This window comes from Aedes albopictus, chromosome 3 (assembly GCF_035046485.1).
Source record: "Aedes albopictus strain Foshan chromosome 3, AalbF5, whole genome shotgun sequence".
NCBI lineage: Eukaryota > Metazoa > Arthropoda > Insecta > Diptera > Culicidae > Aedes > Aedes albopictus.
The window spans coordinates 178,394,039-178,421,364 of record NC_085138.1 but is presented as its reverse complement, the minus strand read 5'-3'; the positions used below and the strand labels follow the sequence as shown (position 1 = coordinate 178,421,364).

Genomic DNA, 27,326 nt, shown 5'->3' with positions numbered 1-27,326 from the left:
TAAGTCAAAAGGATAACTTTAATAATATCTTGGAATTCCCAGGGCCTCATCGATTCAAATGGCATGTGATATCTTTTTAAATGTATATCCCAATATAAAGTGTAATAAAAGTACAATAGAATTTCATAATAATTATTGAACACCTATTTGTCTTTTGGGTTTGTGAATATCTTAAACTTTATTGTATGTTTTATAATAAGTCTATGTCATTGTTACTACATTCATTTGGAATTCCACTACTCACTGTGAAAAATAACTTCTATTATGTCTATACCGATTATTCTATTGTTCATGTTGAAGTTGCATTCAATCTTCTCGGATTACGGTCCCATTACGGTCCCAGATCACAATAGTTTCCTATGCTAAAGCGCTTTTTACAATTCCTAAAAACTAATGGATGACACATGATGTTCGTACGCTTAGTGGTCAAAATAAATAAATCATACTACTGTCGTGGCCTAATATTTACAGAACTGTGCAGAGCGAGCAGATTACCACACCTACGTCTTGACTACACTTCGTTTGATCCAGAAATCTTTGATCATATCGGCACCTTTTTCCGCAATCATTATCACTGGTGCATTGGTGTTTGCACTGACCAGTAAAGGCATAATACTGGCGTCAATCACCCGCAGCCCGCGAACACCGTACACCCGGAGCTGCGGATCTACCACGGCCTGCTTGTCCCAGTAGGGACCCATTTTGCATGTCCCGACGGGGTGGTAAATGGTGCAAGTGTAGTGCCGTATCATGCACTCCCAATACAAATCTGTGAACATTTTAATGTGCGCGCATCCTGGGAATTTGTAACCACTCATGGTGGACTGGAATTTCTGCATGGTTTGCGTTCGCGATACAGCGTATGCAATTTTGGCGCCTTCAATCAATGTTTTCAAGTCAAGTTCGTCCTGGAAATAGTTTGCATAAATGTAGGGGTAATCCAGTGGATTACTGCTTCGCAACTTGATCTGACCTATACTTTTTGGCCGAAGCAACATAGGAATGATACTCCAAGAATCCATGTTGTTTATTGGCGCAAATACGGCATTGTAAAATGAGTCTGTCAAACCGTGCGCTTTGCGTAGTTGATTTCCACCATCGGAGTTTGTAGATCCAGATACAAAATGGAACTCAATGTCCGGAAAATCGTCGGTTGCGTTTACATATTTCGTGTTGACGAAGGCAAGTCCTTCTACGCCACCCAGAACAGTAAGGGGTCCTTGTCCCAGCACAGCATATTGTAAGACCGTTGAGACAGTATGATACCGATGCTCCACAATTGAAACTGGTTGATTCACCAAAAATGTAAGACCACACAAGGCAACGTGATCTTGCAAATTCTCACCAACTGAGAGATCTTTGATTAATGGGATTCTATGCTTTGCCAATTCTGTTTTAGGTCCAATTCCTGACAGCATCAATATTTGGGGAGAGTTTATCGCTCCTCCAGATAGTATAACCTCTTTGGATGCTCGGACCACATGAATCTTACGATCTCTGATGAACTCCACCCCAAACGCTACTTTAGTAACCGGATCGATCAGTATCCGAGTCACATGTGAATACATCGCAACATGTAAATTGGGTCGCAGCCTTGCCGGTCTCAAAAACGCCTTCCCGGTACTACATCGCCCTCCTCGCCGGATCGTTCCTTGAGCGATCATGAACCCGGTCGCCTTAGCTCCATTCAAGTCCCTGTTGTCGTATCCCATCTCCACACCTGCTTCCACAAATGCCGCCGCCAATGGCGTGTGATAAGGTGCTTCACCAACTGTTAGGTATCCTCCAGTCGAATGATACGGTGTATTTGCCAAGTACGGGTTGGTGTTATCTTCCGATTTCTTGAAGTAATACAGTGCATCCTTATAGCCCCAGCCTGTATTGCCCAACTGCTCCCATTGGTCATAGTCCTTCTTGTTTCCTCGCAAATACAGCATGTAGTTGAGTACACTAGATCCTCCCAAGACTTTGCCTCGCGGCCAATTGCATCGTCCTCCAACCATAGCTGAAAAAAAAAAATTAGGCTTTTAATCTACACAGCTGCAATAATTATAATATAACGAGATAAAGAAATATACATGGCCACTGATATTTTTAGAAAGATATACCTAACGTTACAACATATTCCTAAAAAAACTTACAGCTGAGGGAAAAATTCATGGAAATACATATGGTTGACCAAATTTTGAGATAAGAATTCTACAGAAAATCTATAAAACAAATTCATTCAACAATGCTGGGCTTGTGGTCTAGTGGCTACCGCTTCTGATTCGAATGCAGAAGGTCCTGGGTTCAATCCCTGACCCGTCTCTTTGCTCCTTCTTTGTATCTTTATATCTACTTTCTCATTCTCTTTCTCTCTCTTTCTCTTCTCTACATACATATACAACTCATGTATATTCATATGTCCATAGCCATCGCTAGAACCAGAAACTAATTGAAAAAGTCGTTTCCGTTCCTTCCAACTTCCACCAGCACAGAATATATAACGCCTACAAGTTATGCAAAGCGAACTGTGCCACTTGACCTTCATAGTAATCATCACACAATCTATCACCTTACGAACACTATAAATATCCCCTATCCATGGACCGGTAACTCCCAGCTAGCCCGTCCTTACTGTCTAACAAATACCGCAGCCCGTGCGGGTTGTGAGGACGCAGAGGTGCTCTCGGTCTCTAGTAGCAACAACCAGTACACTCTAACATCCCTTTCTCTTCCCAGCTGACTATAAGGACTTAACCGGCGCCGTTATTGATAAAAAAAAATGTATGACCTGCTTAAATTGCACTCTGAGAATAAGTGGAGTGTCCCAGCCCTTATTCATTTGGATCTCAGGGCAATCGGTACTAGCTCAGATCAATCACGGAGGAGCTACCATTGACATGCGTAGTCAGATTTGATCATTGATCGTTGATCGAAAACAAATTCATTCAACAATACCGTTCAAAAAATCTGTTAGAAATTGCTTTAATTTTTTTTTTAATGTTTGTACCAGTGAAGAGAATTGTCAGACAAAAGAGGCACAAAACAAGCAACAAAGAAGGTGCGACGATTAGTCTTTATCCCAACTGGTAACCGATAATGACATGATCTCGAAAGTTGTTGTTGCAGACAAAACGGAAGCTGAATTTGTTGCGTACTTTTCAACTCGTGAATAATCAATTATTACTAACCCAAAGTCGAAACTATTGATGATAGAGCTCACCAGAGTTGCAGTGTTTACCGACTCGAAGCTACCGTTCGAAAATCGCAATGCAAGGCTTAAAAATCTCAAAACTCTTGGTGTACGATGTTAATCCCATTATTTTCAAGTTGGGACAAACTTATGTCGCATGGATTGTTTTGTCGCAACAAATACAGGTTGCGACATTGTCATTATTGTTGCGCGATGGTTGAATTTTGATTCACTGGTTTGTACAGAACTTCCTCCAGCAGTAGGGGAGACTGAGGAGACTTGATCCCTGGGGAGACTTATTCCCCCCATATTTTCTCGGAATCAAAAACAATTTTCTTCTAGCATATTTTTTTCCAAAACTACTTCTGGACAATAAAAGACTATGTTTTGGCTACAAGTTATTTCGATTGCACATTGCAATATTTTTTAACGGCTGATGGTTAGTTTTCAGTCTTTCAGAAATCTTTTAGGCGATTCTGAAAAATCTCCATAACTTTGAGAAAATTGAACCAAATCGTGTCAAAATTTCACATAAACACATTTTAATCAATGCAGATTAGTATACCCAACAGTGACATGGGGAGACTTGATCCCTCGAGGATTACACACACATTATACATGTGGTAAATAAAATTGTGTACGGAAGCCTCTATTTACTTGGAATTCTAGTATATTCAACGATAAAATATGTCAGATAATTATTACAAACCATGGAAAGGGGGATCAAGTCTCCCCATTTAGAAAATACGACAAAAACTTAATAATTTAAGGAAATCTTACGCTTTCATTTACACCATATTCTTAGAAAATACAAGAACACTTGAAAAGAAAACGAATAGGAAGCCTCTGGAGTTATTTTCCCTTTAAATAAACCATGTGCTCAAAGGGGGATCAAGTGTTACCCATATTTGAAAAATACATCATAAGACATGCCTCCATAAAAACACAGTTTTGAAAACTTTAGCAATAATTTAAAGGCCTTCTGTTGTGTATAAATTTGCAATAGATGTTTACCTGTCATTCTGTACGGAAAACGGACCTAGTTTTGTTTTTTCCTTAAAGTTACAGTTAAATTAAGAAAAAGGGATCAAATCTCTGTTAAAAAAAATTTAAAAAAAATCTTGTAATTCAGCCAGAACATGCAAGAGGAATTTCAATTTTCATTTATGCGTAAACTAATGCAAAGTTTCTACTATACTTTCTCCATAAGTTTATTTTATTAGGTACTTCCTGTTAGAGATCTCAAAAATAGTTCTTCTTGAAATCATACCAGGAATTTCAATAGAAATTTAAAAAAAAAATCAGTAATATTTTATTAGGATATTACTGAAAATTATATATATTTTTTTTTATTGAAGTTGTACCTACAAATGGCCGGGGTTTTGTTTGTAAGCCTTCATCAATGATCAGAGATGAAAAATACAAGTAAATTATGTAATGACAGTAATTCCATCCCGGCCAGCACGAACAGAAATGTTCCCAAAGTGTCAAGTGTTATGGCTCGAACTGTGTGTCTACCCACCTTTTCAATCTAGATGCTAAAACAAGTGCGGTGCAAAACTAAAAACGACATTCCGCCGTGTGTTCAACACGAATCGCAAACAAGTTGATTCACATCGGGCCCTGATAAATATCCCAAACAAAGGATCGAAACTTTTTTTTGCTACCCACCACTAACCCCCATCCCAAAAAGCTCCGTTGAGCCCCCTGGTAGTGGACGCAACTAAATTAACAAACAAAACAAAAAAAAAACTAATAATTTGAAGGTGTAGTGCAAATTCAAAGGAAATACTGAGCTTTCCTTTTAAGGATCCATTTTTGCTAAACGATAATTACAATTAATACACTAATATTAACAATAGAAGCTGATATTACAAATTATGAGTGATTGAATAGACTGAATATAATAAAGAGATAGTTGATTACAATTCAATGTAAAAATGTGTTTATGTTACCTTTGTAATGGTGTTTCAATTTTATTTTGAATGCATCACGATCATTTATCTGTTTTAGGTGTCCCGGAAGGGAGTTGTATTTGAGAGGACCAAAAAAGGATAGCTTTGTTTGTCCAAAATTTGTTCGCGCTCTTGATTGTATTAAATTATTAGCTTGTCTTGTACCATGACCATGATTCGCTGTTGTAAAACTAAAATTATGATGCATGTTCTGGTTACGTAGAACATCATGCACAAATAGGGACGATTGCAGTTCAAGTAAAGCACGTATAGGTAGTACACTGTGCATTGTGCTAGTGTAGAGATAAAGCGTAGGATAAAGTATTGGCAATTTGAAAATAATGTTCATACAGTGATTTTGGAGCACTTGGATTTTTTTCAAGTTAGATTTACTAGTATGACCCCAAGCAATTATAAGATACTGGGAAAGAGAATGTACGCAGCCATAATAAAATTTCATTAACGCATGCCGCGGGACGAACGGACTCACACGGTATATCATTCTGCATAAAGAAGAGACTTCTTTTTCTATACATTTGACATGATGTTTCCATGATAATGTTGAATCCATATTAAGGCCAAGGTATTTTATTGTAGACACTCTCTCAATAACATCGGTACCAATGCATGGATGATTATGGTTTTCCAGTTTTTTTTCGTGGACTGTGGAACAGCCTGTATTTGGTTTTTGAAAGGTTTATTGACAGCAAGTTAGCGTTAAAATATTTTATTAAGATTTTCAAGTCCCGTTCAATGTTAGGAATTATGGTTCTGGTATCACTGTGAGGGTAAAAAATGGCCGTATCGTCCGCAAATAGCCTTGGTACTCCAATCAATGGTAGTTTGCCAATATCACTGATGTAAGTCAAAAATGAAAGAGGCCCAATATTACTCCCCTGTGGTACGCCGACATTAACCGTGCGCAAAGAGCTTTTACTATCACCAATTACTACATACTGCTGTCTGTCTTGTAAATAGATTCGTATCAGATCATTTGCAATACCTCTTATTCCGTTGAATTCCAACTTTTTTAACAGTATACTGTGGTCCAGCGTATCGAAAGCTTTTTTTTTTAAATCAATAAAAAGTCCTCCTACAACACACTTACAATCAATTTTATCAATAAGAAAATCTACTAGTTCTGCTATTGCTGTTGATGTACTGCAGCCTTTTCGGAAACCGTACTGATATTTATACAGCACATCGTATTCGTTATAAAAATCTATTATTCTTTTAACGAGTAACTTTTCAAATATTTTGTTTAATACAGACAGTGTGGATATTGGACGATAGTTACAAGACTGACTTCCACCATCAGACTTAAAAATTGGTACAACTTTTGCCACTTTCAAGCAATTTGGGTAGATTCCAGAACAAAGGATTTGGTTGAACATATGTGAAAAAATATGCGAAATCTTTTGGATGTTATCCTTTAACAAATTTGCTGGAAAATTATCCGGGCCATTGCTCTTATGTACAATAATTTCTTTTATTATAAGAAATACTTCATTGACATTTGAAGGCTGGAGAAAAATTGAGTAGTTCAAATGTTGTATATTACTTAGAGGATCAGCTATTGAAGTTTTTGGCAAGGTTTTTGGTATTTGTTCTGCGAGTTTAATTCCAACAGTTGAGAAATATTCATTAAAAATTTCACAAACTTCAACTTGATCGCTTGTTTCTACACTTCCATTTTTTTAAATTTAATAACGTTTTCCCGCATCTTTCGCCCCATAATTTCATTTATATTTTTCCAGACTTTTGTATTGTTAGTAGTGTCTAATAAGTTTTTGTAATACATGGTTTTAACTGACTTTTTTGAAATTTCTAATTTTTTGGATATGTGTTTCAACATGTCTCCCAAGTGCTGATCGTTTGGGCTATTTTTATTTTTTTTTTTCAAATACTTGTTCTTCAATTTTATTAGTTGGTAAATATCAAAAGTAAGCCACGGACAATGTTTTGATTTTAAATTCACGGTTTTACTTTTTTAACAGTACAACTTTGGCAATGATCTAAAATAATCAACGCTTTTCTGTAACCGATAGCCGAAAAATACCAAGTTTTCCGTAAACTCAGTCATACCCCGTAGAACAAAATGATAAAATTCGACCATTTTTTTTTCGACGGGAGGTGACATTAGAGAATTCCAAAATTTGTTCCAGCCTTATTGACCTTGAGCATTTGCTAAACTTTTTACAGCAAATTTTAAAACTTTCAATCTAGGGTGAAGTTGATCAATTAATAACATAACATTCTTAGATAGGAAAATGATTTAACAAACTATGTTTGATGATGCTGAATCTGAATAAGTTCTTACAACTGCTGTATGTTGTATGTTAAAAATAAAATAAAGTTTAGTAAGTAACAGAATGACTCACATTAATCGCCTTAAGATAGGCAATTCTTCAAAAAATCATTTTACTTTCGCAAAAACATGCTATTTTCAAAAAAAACTTGTATGTTAACATCAATTTTAGCTCAAATCTATGTTCAATGAGCCTACCATGAATGAATAAAAGTGTACTGTGAATTATATGGTATACAAAGCGTTGTTGATGAGAGGCGTTTATTTGAAAGACAATCTTTTTACCGAATTTAAATACAAATCCAAAAAAGTCGATTGATACAATTTGCAAAAAAGCCATCAAAGCCATCATTCCTCAAATATATTCACACAAATGATTTGCGTCAAACGTTCTTCCATTGGAACAGAGTTGCAGCGTCCTCAGCTGTTGCAGAACGTGGATCTCACAGTGATCAACTTCACCCTGCTGATCAACTACCCCCCAGATTACGGTACCGTAATCCGGGGTCAAATTGATCACTTTAAAACAACTTTTGCGGATAACATATTAGTAGCAATTTGAATATTGCCAAAATAATTTCTGTAAAATCAGTACCCGGTGGATCTCCATGAAACTACGTAATGTGAATTTTGTTCAACAAATGTAAAGTTTTAGTTAAATAACTATAAAAATCTAAAATTGTAAATACCACTTTGGGGCGAAATTGATCACCATACAATTCAGCATCGGTACTTAATGTTGCTCTTCTAAACTCGAATAATGTGTTAAAACTCTTACAACTAGTGAATTTTACTGTTAAAATGTAAAATTAAATTTTGAAATTAAACTGATTCATGTTCATATTAGCTACATATCTTCATAATCAAGGCTCCACAAAAATATTCAAACAGAAAATTTAGTGGAAGCCGTAGTGGCAATTGATTGTTTGAAGTCAATGATTTCAGCTAAGTGAGTAGCACATTAAAAATTCCTAAAAATATGAGGCAAAACTATTGTTTTCTAAAAATTTAAAACTGCACACTCTTCTCTAGACATGGATGAACCAGATGAGGTAAGAAATTTAAGAACATTACAATGTTTAGAAGTTCCTAGCATATAATTAAAATTTACTACCCGAATGATCAATTTCACTTCGCTGATCAATTTGACCCCAGTTTACGGTACTAAGTTATTTATAGCCGGTACGTTTTGAAACAAGGTCTTACACCCCAGACTCAATACCTACCGAGACAGTACGTTCCCGAAGGTTCCGTTTTGTATTTCCAATCCAGTTTACTCAACTGCAGATATCCCGCCATCAGTGGTACTTCTGATATCTCCGTCTCATCCCCGCCGGCTTCCAGCACCAAGACATTCCAGTTTTCCACCTCGGTCAGCCGATTCGCCAGTACTGCGCCTGAAATAGCACAAAAATAAAAACAAGTTCAGTAACCATCCGCATTTCGAAGGGCATCGCATCATCAACCTGCCGAACCGGCACCTATTATTATGAAGTCATATTTATCTAACATCGCATCGGTCGGTACGTCCATGACTCTCGCCTCCGGATCCATAAATTCTTCGTACTGGAAGTAGGCAATAGCCGCCACTAGCATGGGCACGAACCAGCCCACACTGGAGGCGGCTGTTGCGACGGAGCCAAATGCGGCTCCTACCAGCTCGCTCATTTTTCGGCGTGTTCGTTGCTCTAGCTGTGCGTGTTATCAGACGTTGATTAGCTCTTTCAAACAATCCACTCCCAGAGAGAGAGCTCCAATGAAACGAACGGATTCAACTTATTTGATATTGGGCCTTTTATCGTAACCTGGTGGTGTCCATCATTACGGCATTTCGAGCTATGCGGCTCGATCGCGATAGATGCAGCTAAAAGCACGTGTTAGCCGGTCTAAAATAGAGAGATAAAAATGACAATTTATTAGTAAGGGCAATGAAAGATTTAGCGGAAAACATTCTGAAAGTTAGAACAATTTAAAAAATGCTTAGATAAAATTATAAAATAAAGTAGAACTAACTATTCGACTAGTATAAATACCTATATTATCAAAACATAAATAAAAATTGAATAAAATTAATGAATGAATAAATATGAAATTTTACAGTAACATTTGTGCCACCTAGTGCGGCGATTTTGAAGTAAACTAGTGGAGAACTTCTCTGCAGGCTAGTGTGCAAATCTCCAGATACTAATCTCAGAAATAGAGGAACGGAACCCATCTTCAGCATAGTGCTCCCATTTTCAAAGTTAATAAGCGCTATTTGTTGTTTTTTTTTTTTTTTTGTTAGGAGTGAGCATGCATGATGACAAAAAAACGGAAACAATTGGTGCATAAACCGTCTGTTTTTGGAATAGGATAAACATGGGAGCATTGGCTGAAGAAGAGTGCACATACCCTACTGTACCGTATTCCGGGGTAACATTGATCCAAATTTTCGATATTTTTCTATTGATTCCCTTGTTTAAGCGTTACATGTTTTATGTAACGCCCTCTGACCCCCTGGGTATGAATTAGGCTGCTTGAAAAAGTATTTAAACACTTTAAAACATGTTTTGTTGATTTGGGGTAATATTGAACATCTTTGTGATCAAAGTTCGTTTGTGTTGAAACACCCCTGCCTTACTTACTAAATTCGGGGTTCTTGATTTCGAATTGTGGCCAATGTTGTTGAAATCTTAGAGGGTGCTGCCACCCTTCTGTTTGAACTGATTTAAAATTCCTTTTGACATGCTTTGTTACATAATGAGGGGTATAATTGATCAAGCACAACTGACACATGTTGTAACTTTTGTAACCTCCATTCACCTGTGAATCGAAGCAAATTTTGGTCATAAAATGTACCAGCCATATTTGAAGTAATCAATGAAAAAATCACCACAACCATCGCAAGACTCGCGAGAGTCCCATGAATAAATCATTAATGTCGGCAGACATCACGTAAATTGTTGCAGCTGGTTGCCAGTTCAACATTTTTGTCGTTTGTGTATTGCATTAATTGACAATACAATCATAAACATCTCGTTACTTAACTTTCAGGTCACGTTATAGTGGGTGACAAATTAAGTAACAGTGCCGCTAATTATAACCTCGCATTCATTCCATCCTTACCATGCTCTAATGGTTTGACGAAATAGTGCGATTTTGTGGCAAAAGCGGTCAATATTTCCATCGGTTTTTAATTTTAGAAGACATGTGAGGTAAATGCCCTGTTTCGAGTTTCTCGCCTTTTCAGGCAATATTGAAGCGATTTTTTCGCGATTCATCGCATCACCGTGAACAAAATCCTTAACTTTCATTCCCATCTGTAACGTTTCGTTATCGAACCATTTCCCAACTAGTTTTTCTACGCTTAATCATTCAATCTGCATGATTCATCCGTTCCATGATGCGTCAATGCTATCGGACACAGTTGCAATTTCCCTCGGCGATCATCCGCGATCCAGTCCGTGTGTCCGTGGACAGACTGACCTAAAAATTTGGACTCCACCGCCGTCATCGGCAACGTGCTTCAAGTCACGTACCATCGGCGAGGGTAACCGCACTTAAAATTTCACTCCAGTTTTTGGAAGTCGTATGTTAAATAGTTTCACAACACCGCCACCGTCTTTTCCGATTTTGATCGGCCATGACGAAAGTGAAGTTTATGTCAGCTTCTTGCAAAAGCGTTTGGTGGTTCTTGGTCTTTGTCTTTTTTGGCTATTCAATTGGGGGGACTGTGAAGATGTTTGGAATGGAAATATGTCCCACGAATCACGGTACACCAATTAGGAGCAGAAATATTGTAAGAAGAAAATAACCTTTAGAGCAGATGCAGAACCCCCGCTGGTATTTTCCGCTCTGAGCTAGAAATGAAATACCATGCGACTCCAGGATTAGAGAGAATGAGGTTTTAGTGACTCGAACTCCACATAGTCCGAGGACCCAGGTTAGCAGATTTCCTCATTCTGTTAAAAAAGGGCCGAGGACATTACCCACTTTGGGTTTGGGATGAAATGCCGTGCGGCCCCATTTAACTACTAGTTGCAACATTGAAAAGGGAAGGACGTACATGACATAGGGCATTGCATGAATTTATTTTCCTCTCCTTCACTCTTATTGAAATCTTGTAAACAACAAGGCCAAGAAACGTCAAAATCCCATACAAAATCAAAACAGTGCAGTGCCCTATATAACCAATACACAATAGAGTGGTTCATTGAAATAGTTTTCTCAGATTAAGACTTTTTTGGTTCAATCTCGGGCTCTGAGAAACTGTGAAAAATTTGAGCACGATCGGTGGCGTACTTTTTTACATTTTTGTAAAAAAAAATGTTGAAAGTTGGAAAAGTTCACCTGAAACTATGTAACTGTCGTTCGACTATATCGATTAACATGTAATCAGGGAAATAAATAAATTATGGCAAAAATTTAGGCATTCCTAATTATAACGATTTGTCATGCGCTTTTTCGCCAACTAATCCCATCTCGGCAATTTTTAAGGCCCTGGCTAGGTGCCAAACAAATTATTCGTTCAATTAAAGGTTTATAAAGTCCCAGTCTGCCTCCCACCTCTATCGACAGCATCACGTTTGGGAAAGGATAGGAGTTGCTGGGCAGAGGCTAATGGAAATAGTGTATAACTTTTGATTGCATGCATCAAAATGGTTTTTTAAACAATAATAGTATATTCTGCGCAGAAGATGCTGTAAAATTTTCATTCGAATCGGTAAAGTATTGGCGGAGATTTTTCCGATGCGAGGGAATGAGGTTTTGGAATGCTTGTGCACTCATTGTGAAAATGGTTTAGGCTATAACTTTACTATTAGTTTTTTAAAACATCTAGAAACTTGTTCTTAAGGATTTTGGTCACCGTCGAGTTTTATATTTGGAAATTGTTGATATTTTTCGGTGATTATAAACACACTGAAACACGATTTATGACGTTTCGGCCTACTGTCATTCAGCCATCATCAGATCTAAAATATATTTTGAAAATTCGTTACATTTTAAAATTTAGTCTTACAATTTTCTTCACCCACTTATGCAAATCGATGTTCCTGCCACCAGTGTTTCTTTATTACTAAACTAAATCTAGAAACTTGGCTATAAGGCTCGAATTTCATATTTCAAAACTCAAGTGCTAATAGTAGAAATTTGTGGAATTATTGACATTACATTTACATGAAAAGGATTGTGGATTGTGTAAAACGTGATAACACTAGGAGATTCCGAAATAGCAGGTTATTTATTTATGAGTTACGCAAAGCTCCTACAAGACTGTGATGATCTTAGGTGATTTGGACGATGATGGAAGTGAACCGATCGTGATTCAACCATTTGTATGCCGTATGGTTCGGTTCGGTTTATGGAGCGATCCGAGGTTTTCCATATCTGAATCTTCCTGATGAATCTGAGGGCGAGTGCAGGAGCTTTTGAGAGGCGTTTTGGACCTTTTTGAGAGATGTAGTCGGTAGTGAACTCGGAAAAAGAGCTGAATGGATTGATCCGGTGAGTTTGTTTCTTGTTGCCCCTTCCAGCCTGTGGACTCTATTTTCATTATATTGTGAGTATAAATCTCTTACTATTTCATCAAATTTGTATAGTTTGTCACCATGGGTATCGACTACGTGTGAATCATCCCGCAAATTTAATCGCAATCGTTAGATGTGTGCTTTGACGTTAAATCGATTCAGTGTCTTCTACACTTCTTGATACTTGATACTTGATGGACAACTCGTAGCGATGAGTCTACGCCAAATGAAACATTCGCCTCCACTGGTCTCGGTCCTAGGCCAATAACTTCCAGTCACCCTGAACGTTTAGAGCCCTTAGGTCCTCCTCAATTGCAAAAAGCCACCGTGCGCGCGGCCTACCACGAAGTCCCTAGTCCCTAGTCCTAGTACCACCTAGTCCCTTCCTGGTTCCCAGCTGAATATGGTTTTAGCTTGTCTTCTACAATAAGTTCGCTAATTATAATTACCGCAAAAAGGTTTCATGCAGTTGCGCACATCTATTTAGGATGACAATTAAATTTCCGGGCTGATTTTTTGCGGAACGTAGGATACTTAACACGCAATGTCTTCACTTCAAGTTTCGGTCCAAATTCTTATAGTATCAATATGTTTTTATGACACAAAATTAACCTATATTTTGTAAAGTCCGCCACTTAAGGCGAAACTGGATCCATTTCCTCACTTTTAGGTTTTCGATTTTTAATAAAATAACGAAGCAATATATTCAAAATCGGTTTTCGTACACATGTAGAGTACGGATCAAGGTATCTCCTAAATTTTTTCCTGGCGGAAAGAGTTTTTCGTTTTTGCAGAAACCATTTTTAAACAAAATTGCACAAAAACATGGTTTCTGCAAAAACGAAAAACTTTTTCCACCAGGGAAAAATTCAGGAGATACCTTGATCCGTACTCTACATGTGTACGAAAACCGATTTTGAAAATATTGCTTCGTTATTTTATTAAAAATCAAAAACCAAGAAAATGAGAAAATGCTTCCAGTTTCGCCTTAACCCTCTAATACCCAAATTTTTGATTTTGATCTAAATATCATTTTTCGTCATCTAAAATCGATTTAAACATGTTTTGGAAGATGATTCTTTTTAATTCTCGATTTCTTGAATTTCAGTTTTTGATTTTTCTAATTTTTATTTTTGAACATCCCCACACTTTTATATTTTCCCTGGGAGACTATTTGGGGTACGGATTTTTTGGGATGAAAACATTTTGAGATTTTATGATTATTGTTGAAATACATGTGCACAACAGACAATGTGTTAGATGTTCATCTAATCCCATCCGAAGGGGGTTTGGATTGTGAAAAGAAGATAACCATGTGCGATTGTGGAATCGAGTTCAGTTCTAGGCCTGCTGGCGACGGAGATAGTCGAGTGACTCCGTAGCTTGAAGGAATAGAAGCGCCCGTCTAGCGAATTGGGAGTCGTGAGTTCGAGTCTCACCGGAGTACGTGGATTTCTTTTCATAATTTCAAATCTCAATTTGTTCATCGAGCACATGTTCTGTTGTGCACATGGATGTCAAAGCATTTTCAACAGTATTATTATTGTAATTTTTTTTCATAAAAAAAATATTTTCCGTGTAATTTTAAGGAAAATAATTTTAGAGTGTATTCGATCCCCTTAAACTATTAAACAAGGATAGAATGGTTTGGGAAAAAATTAAAATATGTTAATTGTAGCGATTCAATACAAAATAAACAATGACTTCTAAAAGGTGACCAAAACATCAATTTTTCAATGATTTTTAAACAATGTAAATACGCTTTAAAATACACCAAAAACCATTTTGAGATATACAAAACAGTCCTAAATATCAGCCAAAAATATAAAAATTTTGATCTCCCTCGAAACAAAAATTACAAAAATGCTCAAACTATACCCCGTCTAAAGGCGGGGTTGGGTATTAGAGGGTTAAGGGGGCTGGCCACAGTAATTTGTTTGACAATATGTTTCAATATTGATTGTTAGACTAGTATATTTGCATATACATTTTTGTTTATCATTAATACATTTGAAAGTATCGTAAAATTAGTAGATTATAATCATATTTATGTACGTTAATCACATGTACTGTTAAATTCATATTGAACTCCTGACCATTACTGTACCAATATCCTATTCCCTTTCTATTTTCGAGGGCGTCGGTGAGTCGCTGGCATCTCGATAAATAGTTATCCCTTCCCTAATATCCCTTCCCATCCACATAACGTATTTCTTATCGTTCCAGAGAGCGATCAATGGCGCTTAAGCCTAGGCTTGTTAGCCAGGACACAGTGAAAATGCCTGTGCCGCATCCCGGAATCAAAAAGGCCCATGGAGTGACAAAATTTCTTAGCTATGTCACTCCCAACGTTGGTGTTCAAATATACTAAAACACCTTCACTCACTCCAACACATCTACATGATTTACTCAAATACACTTACACAATCTGAATCTTGTCGCATCACTTGCTTATAGTGATTCCCAAATCACCCCATTCCAAATATCCAACTCCTTGGCGCCTATGGGAGTGTCGGTGAGTCGCTGACCTCTTGTAAAGTAGGTGTCATATCATCACATCCTTTCCTATCCTCGTAACGGAGAAGATGGGCGTGGCCGGCAATGGAAGTTCTCATGTCTTTTTTTACTTCAACCTCTGATTGGATAGCTGTTCCTTCCCAAATAGCATTCCATAAGCAATTAGAATAGGAGTATTAAAGTTGTAACATGACAACTTTCAGTATGCAATCTACGAACTACTCCGTTACCACGCAACGCAACGCAACGCAACATCTAGAAACTTGGCTATAAGTTAACAACATAATAAAAATAAGGTGGTAAAAATTTCATCAAAATCGGTTTAGTACTGATTTTTCTAGAAATCTAAACTCAAACTGTATCAGAGTAAAATTTAGGACCTGTTAATAATTTTAAAATCCGTTTTGACTGTAGAACAGTCAATACTGCTCCGATTCGTAATAAAATTTGACAGTCCTAAACTATTATAATAAAATATTTGCAGTCAAATTTTGAGCTATTTTTGCTTAAAACTTAGGACGTTAGAAAACTTTGAATGTCTCCATACAGTTAAATTGGTTCGCGTATTGCGATTTATGGGCATATATACGGGTCTCCAGTTAGCCTAGTGGTTAAGCCTATGGATCGCCGATCCGGAAACGGCGGGTCCGGTTCCCGTTCCGGTCGGGAACATTTCCTCGACTCCCTGGGCATAGTGTATCATTGTACTTGCCTCACAATATACAAATTCTTGCAATGGTAGGTAAAGAAAGCCCTTCAATGAAGCGAGGCAGTCCCAGTGGGGACGTCGTGCCATAAAGAAGAAGAAGAACGGCCACACATTTTAATGGTTAGACCAAATCAAATGAAACTTTCAAACAATATTCCTACATACATATTCCACTTACAGAAAAAAAATCATTGCAATTGTATCATCTGCATACAATATTCTGTTAGTGGTTCAAACCCCAGCCATTTTGAAGCATGTAATTGAAAGTTATACACTATTTCCCGTGGCGCAATTTGATTTCATACAACCTTTACTTAGTCTTTACCGTGTCTTTTTGTTATATTAAATCTTAAAAAAAAGTTCATTAAAGCTTGAAATTTGTCGATGTTTTTATATGCTCAGCTCAAAATCAACAAATGGTCACTTACACTTTACGCATCTGGGTCCCTCATATATCTCAAATGGTTTAATAACATTACTCACATATACATCGATGAGTACCTGAATGCCATGAGACCAAGGAAACGAAGGAAACGACTATATCAGTGTAACAGAGGACGAAAATGATACAACTCCTACACTGAAGGAAGTTAGGGATGCCATTGGCCAGCTCAAAACCAACTATGCAGTTAGTAAGCATGGTATGGTAGTTGAACTCATGAAGGTGGGTCCTGAAAAGTTGACCACCTTCCTGCATCGAACCGATAGTCAGGACCAGCGAAACCAAACAGGTATCGGAGAAGTGTAAGTAAGGAGTAATCTGCCACATTCACAAGATAGGCGACAATTTGGAATGTGAGAGCTTCAGAACGATCGCCGTTTTGAATGCCGCCTATGAAGACCTATCTCAGATCGTCTTCCGTTGTCTACCAACTGAAACGAATGAGTTCGTGGGTCCAGCTTCATCGACGGCCGGTCGACAACGGCCAGATCTTCACCGTACGGTAGCTCCTCTAGAAATGCCGTGAATGCCAGGCCTCAATGCGTCAACTGTTCATCGGCCTTGAGGCGGCATACGACAGTATCGAGCTATGGCAAATCATGAACAAATCGACTTTCTTAAGAAGCTGATCAGACCAATGAAAGTAACTATTGACGGTGTGCACATCGCTCTAGACGGTGTAACACTACAAGCCGGGTTCAACAGCTGGGGTACGGTTTCACGGGGTGAATTTGTGTGCTTAGCGGACGACATGGATATTATCGCCAGCACATTTGGAACGGTTGCAGAGATGTACACTCGCCCCAAATACGAAGCGGCAAGCGTTGGACTGGAAATCAGTGCGTCAAAACCGAAGGACATGCAATTAAGTGGAACTGTGCAAGACCGAATAAGCCTTGGCAGCAGTGTGTTCGTCTACCTCGATCTTTGCTAACTGCTGATAACAACTTCACAAGAAAATACGGTCAAAAAAGATTATCCTTTGCATTAAATGTAATAATACGGGTGGTCTACAAACACGAGACATGAACTATGCTCGGGAATGACGTGCAGGAACTCAGGGTTTTCGAACGACGCGCGCTAAAGACTATCTTTACCCAGAAAACCAGTAAATAATCGTATAAGAAACCTCTTATAAGATGATAAAGTGAAGGCCATATGCGTGCATGTCTCCATTTAGGCGCACATAAAATGTACGCATATCGCCTCCACTTAAACATCTTATGCAACATCTTATACGATCACTGGTTGACTGGATAGCGATGTGCAGGAGAAGGACCATGAGCTGAATAGCTGCACTCTACGTCGAACCCAGTATCTAGAAGGTGGGTAAAGCCGGAAGAATATGAAGGGCAGGGCATGCTGCAAGCGTGCCGGACAACAATCCTGTATAATTGGTGTTCGCCACTGATCTGGTTGGTACATAAAACCAGGGCGGACCAAGCAGAACGTGATCTGCTGAGCACCGGGCGTGATAGAGAATGGAGAGTGGCTGCCGCAAATCGAGTATTATTGACTATGTGTTATGATAACTTGATGATTTTGTGGCTATATCGGTCTCTTTCTACTCATAGTATAAGGGAGTAGAGATCAAAGTGGATAATGAAATGATAGATATGATAGAATTCGCTAGGTAGCGAACAAGTGTGAAAATTTTTATAGAAGGTGAAATTAGGCAAGTAGGCCATGTATTGAACGAATACATCGAATGCGTGAAACTTCTGCCGTGCGACCTGTGCTTTTAAACAGATCGGCTTGGTTGGTAGTTTTCATACCACCTTACCAAGACTGGCAAAAGTTTCAGGCACCCGACTGCCTAATGTATTGTTCTGTTTTCATCACAAATTCTATCGATCGGTAGCTTTTTCGGAATTCGCACTCCGTTCATAGGGGTATGCCTATATCGCGGCGTGTTCTTCCTATTAGCTTTTTCGATCTTATAGGATAGAACACTTTTCTTTTTGAGCCAAACTTTTCATATCATATGCTGATTTATCGACCGTATTCTATTAATAACTTGATGATTTTGTGGCTATATCGGTCTCTTTCTACTCATAGTATAAGGGAGTAGAGATCAAAGTGGATAATGAAATGATAGATATGATAGAATTCGCTAGGTAGCGAACAAGTGTGAAAATTTTTATAGAAGGTGAAATTAGGCAAGTAGGCCATGTATTGAACGAATACATCGAATGCGTGAAACTTCTGCCGTGCGACCTGTGCTTTTAAACAGATCGGCTTGGTTGGTAGTTTTCATACCACCTTACCAAGACTGGCAAAAGTTTCAGGCACCCGACTGCCTAATGTATTGTTCTGTTTTCATCACAAATTCTATCGATCGGTAGCTTTTTCGGAATTCGCACTCCGTTCATAGGGGTATGCCTATATCGCGGCGTGTTCTTCCTATTAGCTTTTTCGATCTTATAGGATAGAACACTTTTCTTTTTGAGCCAAACTTTTCATATCATATGCTGATTTATCGACCGTATTCTATTAATAACTTGATGATTTTGTGGCTATATCGGTCTCTTTCTACTCATAGTATAAGGGAGTAGAGATCAAAGTGGATAATGAAATGATAGATATGATAGAATTCGCTAGGTAGCGAACAAGTGTGAAAATTTTTATAGAAGGTGAAATTAGGCAAGTAGGCCATGTATTGAACGAATACATCGAATGCGTGAAACTTCTGCCGTGCGACCTGTGCTTTTAAACAGATCGGCTTGGTTGGTAGTTTTCATACCACCTTACCAAGACTGGCAAAAGTTTCAGGCACCCGACTGCCTAATGTATTGTTCTGTTTTCATCACAAATTCTATCGATCGGTAGCTTTTTCGGAATTCGCACTCCGTTCATAGGGGTATGCCTATATCGCGGCGTGTTCTTCCTATTAGCTTTTTCGATCTTATAGGATAGAACACTTTTCTTTTTGAGCCAAACGATATAGCCACAAAATCATCAAGTTATTAATAGAATACGGTCGATAAATCAGCATATGATATGAAAAGTTTGGCTCAAAAAGAAAAGTGTTCTATCCTATAAGATCGAAAAAGCTAATAGGAAGAACACGCCGCGATATAGGCATACCCCTATGAACGGAGTGCGAATTCCGAAAAAGCTACCGATCGATAGAATTTGTGATGAAAACAGAACAATACATTAGGCAGTCGGGTGCCTGAAACTTTTGCCAGTCTTGGTAAGGTGGTATGAAAACTACCAACCAAGCCGATCTGTTTAAAAGCACAGGTCGCACGGCAGAAGTTTCACGCATTCGATGTATTCGTTCAATACATGGCCTACTTGCCTAATTTCACCTTCTATAAAAATTTTCACACTTGTTCGCTACCTAGCGAATTCTATCATATCTATCATTTCATTATCCACTTTGATCTCTACTCCCTTATACTATGAGTAGAAAGAGACCGATATAGCCACAAAATCATCAAGTTATTAATAGAATACGGTCGATAAATCAGCATATGATATGTGTTATGAGATATAGAGCAACAACCAATAATAAACAATCAAGCAAATAAATGTCCCTTTAGCTTGGCCGACGAACACACAGCTATTAACCAAACAATAAGTAGGGTTTTTGAGCAATGGTGCAAATTATCACCTCACGAATGCTCAATCAACTAATCAATTGTTTTTTTTATCGCTTGCGATAGAACTGTTTTAGAAACTACGGCACGAACGTTCGACACGCACACAGAAGCAACATTCGCATGTACCGACACCACACCAATAACGTCTCCAGCCTACGGTGCTTCGCGATAAGTTGAGCGAAAAGCATCGAAAGCTATGAAAAGACAGGCTTGGCAACAGCTCAACGGCGAAAAGGAGCAGCCAACAATCCTGATCAGCGTCGAGTCTGTTCGTGTGCTATACGTACGGGAGGTTGGTTTGATAAAGCGAGGAAGGATGAAAACGTATTCGTTGACGAAAGCGAATAACATCATTTCGCGAATGTTTTCACCAAATAGCAAGCTTGTTTTTGAGTAAGGGGACAATGCACTACTGGTGGGTTTAATCCAATGAGAGTCTAATAAAGGTGGGGAAGAAGATATTTCGTGTGCGTGAGATCCGTGTCTGGTGCAAAACATGTCACTACTACAAGCAAAGCGAGCTCCCATTAGAACGCGTGTCAAATAGTGACGTCACTATTTGTGTTTACATTTTTCTTTCGTTTCCAATACATAGCCATCTCTTCTTCTTCCCCACCTATAATATACTCTCATTGGGTTTAATCATACATATACACATTGAATCGTTCCAGATAGTGATCTGGTCATAGGCGTCAACTTTTGAAGTAGCGGGGGGGGGATGTTATGGGCCGAAGTTCTTCAAAATGAGACAATATCCTTTTTGTGACGAACCAGCGCAAATGTGCTGTTGAGCGATAATAGTTTTTCATTATTTTTTTCATCTGTTTAATCTTTGATTTATTTGATTCAAACTGTTTCAGTAATTCAGACATTACTTATATGTACTTGTATGTGTGCAAATAAACTTCTGTTTTCGCCTTTGTGATAAACCACAACAAGTTAAACAAAAAGTGGACAAAACCGTAAAACATGAAAAAGTTTTATCTGTCGCATAATTTTTATTTCCGATTTATCTACGTAGTCAAAACTAAAAATTGAAAAATAAAGAGTAGGTAGTTACTCCAAATAAGTGCCGTGTAGTTGCCGGCTTAGAATAACACTACGGACCCCCTGTTCCGGGGGTAAAAGCCCACCAAACAGGGAACCCCAATCCAAGGTGTCAGGCGACCCGTGCTGAGGGATGAATGGTTGAGGGGGTTGATCTTTAACGGAGCCCTTTATCGTGGGTGGAGATCTTTTGGGTTGCGTTACGAAGTAAGATCTACCAAACTGAACCCTGTTGACATCCAATTTGTTAAGCTAGGCTAATGCATTTTGATAATAAGGATTAATAAGGCCCATGGTACAAAGCCCTTGTTACTAGTGACAGTTTCTAAAATAGCATTTATTTTGCCTTACGTATAGTTAAAGACTTACTTTGTCCTCGCCAAGACTACACTTGATGTAAGAAAAACAAACATGCTCTGCGTATCTGATCGTAATAACCGACTAAGGACTGATAAGTACTGGTGATACAAGGACTCACGTGAATTCTTATTACCGAACACATTCTCTAATCTGACAGCGTTTTGCAACTAGCCTAAAGCCCCGGGTTTTTCAATATTGTCCTGGTACTAAACTAGAAGTAAGACATGGATGAAGACAGAGTTCCGATGCATGGACAAATATTAGTTCCACCGTCAGAAATAGAATCGATTGTGTAAGATTAAGGGCGCCCTTTCGCTGGGATTTATATCCCTATGAAAACGGTACTTTTTCATCACATTCGATTTCTCGAACCTCTGAGGTATCAAAACAAGATCTGTACAGAAATCGATTCTCCATTGCCTCTCAATTACATTGGAGTAGTACGACATGCACTAAATATTAAAGATACGGGTATTGCCACAAAAGATCTAAATACTGGTCGCAGTGGCTCATCCGAACAGAAAAAAATTCCAAATATGGAACAATAATTGTTGTTTTGTTGGGAAATCTAAGAGTTCTGGAGAGTCTAAGTTGAGCCATTTGTATGATGATTTCACTTTTTTTTGCGATCCGTCCCGAAAGGGATATGCAACTTCTTTTATCTCAATGTTCTATTTTTAACGTGAATATTCCTAAATAATATAAACTGCGTCAATATTTTCTGAAGTTCATTGATTTTGAGAAGCCTTGCTCTTGTCCCCGCAGCTACGTCACAAGTTGGCGCGTATGGATCTGATCATGATGTTGATGAACGGCACCTAGGCATGAAATAGCAGACGAGCTTGCTAAAAGTGGTTCCAATTTACAGTTAGCTGGCCCAAAACCATTCTGCGGTACATATATTAAACTGTACAATAGAAATGAATCTGAAATGCTGAGCTGAGCAGAGGGTGTTGTCTAATTAGATAGATGTCAAAAATTGCAATCAGTCAAAACGATTTACAACACCTAATGCTTATAGAACCAAAAGGCTCTAAGAGCTCAACAAGAGAGCTCTATGTACATACACTGGCCTTGTAACTGGACACTGCCCGAGCAGGTATCACTAGAAAAAAATATTGGTCAGATTCAGAGTGATATCTATCGTTTCTGTAATACGGAAAGTGAAACCTCGGAACATCTGCTTTGCAGTTGTGGTGTTTTATACACGCGCAGGCAAAGATTTCTAAATAGTGGTTTCTTGCAATCCAGTGAGATCTGGTCTGCAAAACCTAGGAAGGACTTGGAGTTTATAAATTCCATTGCAACTGACTGGGAGTAGACGTGTCGCGACATGTCGTGGCAGGAGTTGATTATTTGACACATGGTAATTAGGTAGCAAGATGCGAATATCAAAACGGGACATGCAACAAAAGCTTATTGAACGCAGTGGCTAAATCTCCCCAACAGGCGAGGAAAAAAACGGTGGCAAGATAAGTTTACATAAAGGAGGAGTTTGCAGGAGTTTAGCAGGCGAACCCATGGAAATCATTTTGTTTTCTCTATATAAATTAATAAGTTCCTTTTTTGTTTGCTTGTTTGTAAGGTTTTCAGGTGATCAAAAAAGAGAACTGAACGATCATAAATGGAGATTGATAAATATACATGGAGGCGCATGGTTTATTACGGTATTTTTATTCCCTTGTTGAGTAGCATTATGATAATAGAATTGCATGTTACGTGTTATTCAGTTTGGCGTTCCTCTACCCGGATAACTATCAAAATCAAACTACAATGCGAAATATTCTTGAATTCAACTAAATTGTGTGTTATTGCTACTTTTTCTCACTCTTCATATATTTGTGCTTGCTGTGTAATTATTGTAATAGGAAAGTTATATGCCTGGTTTGTACTAAATAATCTAATCATGAATTAGTCTGCGTGACCTACTTGGTCGAAAATGGAAATTAATTTTACGAACCAACTTGTAAAATCGTAAAAAAAAATCGATTACTATTATTATTAGTTTTGCAAATGTTCTCTAGTAATATCAAGCAAAAATTGTTTGTTTACAATTTCAGCAGTGGATCTATTTGAGCTGGAATTTTCCTCAACCTGAACATCACTAGTGTTTACAGGAAACTTTCTTCTTGACATCGTTGTGTGCATTTGGGGTTTCCTGCTGTTGCCACATGTTTCGAAACTCTCCCACTAATGAATATCTGAAAATGGCGTTGCTGAAATTCTTCAAAATACTACCAAATGTCCCGCAAAGCATGATTAGAAACAACGTTTAGAATAAAAAAAAGCTCAGAACAAAACTAAAACAGATATTAGGTACCTAAACAAATCAATCGTGGTAACAGATACTTTTGATCAAAAAAAAAACAGGAGAAACTTCAATCACAACTGCCACGCAAAGCAGTTACATAAGTCCGGTTGAACCCGTCTCGTTAACAAGAGTTACGGAACGTGTCTCATGTTTGTGCATCATTCCGGTCAATTAGCAGCCAATGAAAAACTTCATATATTTCTCACTTTCTTTCTCCGTGAAGCATTCCACTTAACTATGATACAACAACGAAATAGAAATGAGCGCACGCATAACACGTTTTCTACCGGTGCAACGACCTTAACCTACACCTTCTGATCTTACCTTTTCGTCTCGGTGGTCAGTTAGCATCCAGTCCAATCATACCAGCCAGCATACCAGTGCGTCGGGAAAGATTCCAGTGCCGAAGGAAGACATGTATAGCGCCACATCCAAACAGGTCTTTTACCCGTATAGCAGCGCAGGCAACAGGTTGTAAAATTCCGCCCACTGGCCCAATTGTACTTTCTTTTGTTCCCTGCTCCTAACTTGTGGTTTCACTTCTTCGACTAGATTCTTCACGTATACCACCGATTTGGCTTGCACTGAAATGGGTCATCCACTCTTCTTCCCTTGAATATTGTTATGCTTTTGGTATACACTTTTTATTCACTGAGTCAAGCGACATCGATATCCGGCATACTTTGTGCAATAGGGGTGGTCGGATCAATTCAAACCGAAATAGCACCACTCGAACCACACTGGCATTCTGCGTAATCCGTTGACAATAATCACGTCACCACACAACACATCCGACCGACCACGACACTACTAGGACATGTTTACAGTCCACGAAAGTTAGAAACCAACTGACTCAGCCCGTCTGGAAGCGCAACCGACTGAGCTCGCGAGGATGGTATGTACCGTTGGATCTTTCTTTCTTTCGGATGTAATTTCTTTTCGCTCATTCCCACTCACGCTCCCCGATCCACACTGCTGCTATAACAGCCAACGAGCATGTGCTTCCGCGCGCGCAGTACGATTGGAACCGTGGTCTGTCGGATAGTGGTGAAGTTTGATTTCATGCTTTTGGTGCTCCCCGCATTTACCTGTCACACGGATCATATTTCGACAGCGTAAGCGACGCCCAATACACAGTCGCCAACTGGCGCAATGTCAACCGATGCGATGACTCGTAATTCGTCACTATATGAATTACCAAATAGGTCCAATTTTCGGAATTTTCTATTAAGGCAAAACTGGAAGCATTTCCTCGTTTTTTTGGTTTTTGATTTTTTATTAAATAACGAAGCAATATTTTTAAAATCGGTTTTCGTGCACACGTAGAATATGGATCAGGGTATCTTTTGAATTTTTTACGCTGTAGAACATGTTTTTCGTTTTTGCAGAAACCATTTTTTAGTGAAATTTTGTTCAAAAATGGTTTCTGCAGAAACGAAAAACATTTTCTCTCGCGTAAAAAAATCAAAAGATACCCTGATCCATACTCTACATGTGCACGAAAACCGATTTTGAAAATATCGCTTCGCTATTTAATAAGAAATCAAAAACCAAAAAGTGAGGAAATGGATCCAGTTTCGCCTTAATGTGTCCACACTGGAACGGCCGGCTCTGCTCGGATGGGTGCAATTAGCTACCTAGAGGACCTAGAGTGACCGTAGCATTGACATCTGAACCTGTCTAGTTTTTCCCATTGTTATCGTCAGGTGTGGACTGGTTTTTGATCTTGAAGCTAATAACGGAAATTACTGCAATTTTGTGCACTTATGTGGCGTTTAGGAATATACTTACTGTGATTCACGGTACACTGGAGTACTTGTGGGAAACGTAAAGTGCGAAGTTATGATCACGATAACTGGTGCAATTCGCAAGGTATCAACCTGAACAAATCTAAAGTTTTCTACTGATATTTTGAACTGGGATCATTCATGAACAGAGAATATTTGAGCCCATGTAGCCGATGCGGTGAACGCATGGATATTCAGCAAGACGGTGACGTGAGGATGACGGGTTCGATTTTGGACTTTTGAATCCAGGAATTGAAAATCCTTGACTTCCTGGAACATGCAGTTTCTTCGTGGATGTCACACGATATACACAAGCCAAATAATCATTGGCAGAGGTAGAATGATCCAAACGAATGTAGTTATGTATAATATATGTATCTTTTTTCCTATTAATAATTTTAAATTAGTCAAACTTTTTTTTAAAGCTTATTATAGGAGTCATAATCGCTCAAAATTTTATTGCATTCGGTCCGGAGATAAAACAGTTCATAGTTGGCTATCGGTAGTTATGACTTTTCCTAGAAGCTTTCTAACTTCATGTAGAATAGTCCGATCAATTCCAAATTTTGACCATTGATACACAACTAGTTGATCAACTTACAGTTATTTTTTTCGATACACATTACAAAAAGTTACAACTATTTGACCATTTTTTGGAAAGTGAAAATTTTGCCTGCCCCGATCATTTTGTCTATCCCCTGTAGAGCTGACTGTTTTGTTTATTGTTTCTAAAAAGATTCTTGGCTTTGAGCTGCTTCTTTTCCGAGAACACAAATACGTTACTGGAGGAATAACAACAGTAGGATGCTAAACAAAATATACCTTAGCTACCTGTAGGCAAGATTGCCAAAAACCATACCGAAGTGGTGAGTGAACCTAAACTCTAACGTGATGGGACGAACAAAAACATACAATAACTCAAGTAATATTTCAAGTATTGTTTGGCTCTATAAGAGATTTTCGTGACCGATTTCATAAAACTTGCAATAAAACTGATTCATACATCACAAACTGTTTAAGAGCATCTTCCGGCTAAGTGGACCACTTTTCGAGAAGTTTTGCAAGCCGTATTAAGAGGAGCAATAAAACTGTTTTAAAACCTAGTTGAAAATTTTTCCATACTCGAAAAGTGGCTCTGATGATTGTTGTTTTTTTTTTTGCAACAAAACTATGACATCTCAAGATGCAGAGAAGGTTCTTCAGTGACATGTAAAGTTCAGGAAGAGATATCATTCGCAAGTAGAAAGCGATAATTTTAAAGTAATATTTTATTAGGGTGCCTGTACCAGTTATCACACTACCTAAGCAAAACTATTTCTACAAAAAATAAGAAGAAGACCGACGAATGCCATCGATATGTCTAATGATAGATAAGTTGTCATACTTTACACGAAAAATATAGAAACCGAGCCAAAACTACTTTTAGTATTTATCACGGCGTGTGCCAATGATAGGAACCCTGTACCAGTCATAATTGTTAATTTGGGTTCCACTTCGCACTATTTACATGCATTCCTTATGGGATTAGCTATAACTGGTACACTATGGCGAAATAGGGTGCAAGGAAGAAGAAAAGTTAAGGAAAATGAATTATTTC

At 38.3% G+C, this 27,326-nt stretch overlaps 1 protein-coding gene across 1 annotated transcript; it reads right to left on the bottom strand.

The window, feature by feature from the left end:
- Positions 1-46: 46 nt before the first annotated feature.
- Positions 47-25,175, bottom strand: LOC109406478 (glucose dehydrogenase [FAD, quinone]). The gene is made up of 4 exons (XM_029878280.2): positions 24,267-25,175; positions 8,908-9,327; positions 8,668-8,838; positions 47-2,005 (listed from the first exon to the last, which is right to left on the bottom strand). Exons 2-4 carry the CDS (start codon positions 9,107-9,109, stop codon positions 501-503), a joined length of 1,878 nt encoding a protein of 625 aa, XP_029734140.2. The 5' UTR covers positions 9,110-9,327; positions 24,267-25,175; the 3' UTR covers positions 47-500.
- Between the last annotated feature and the right edge of the window lie 2,151 nt (positions 25,176-27,326).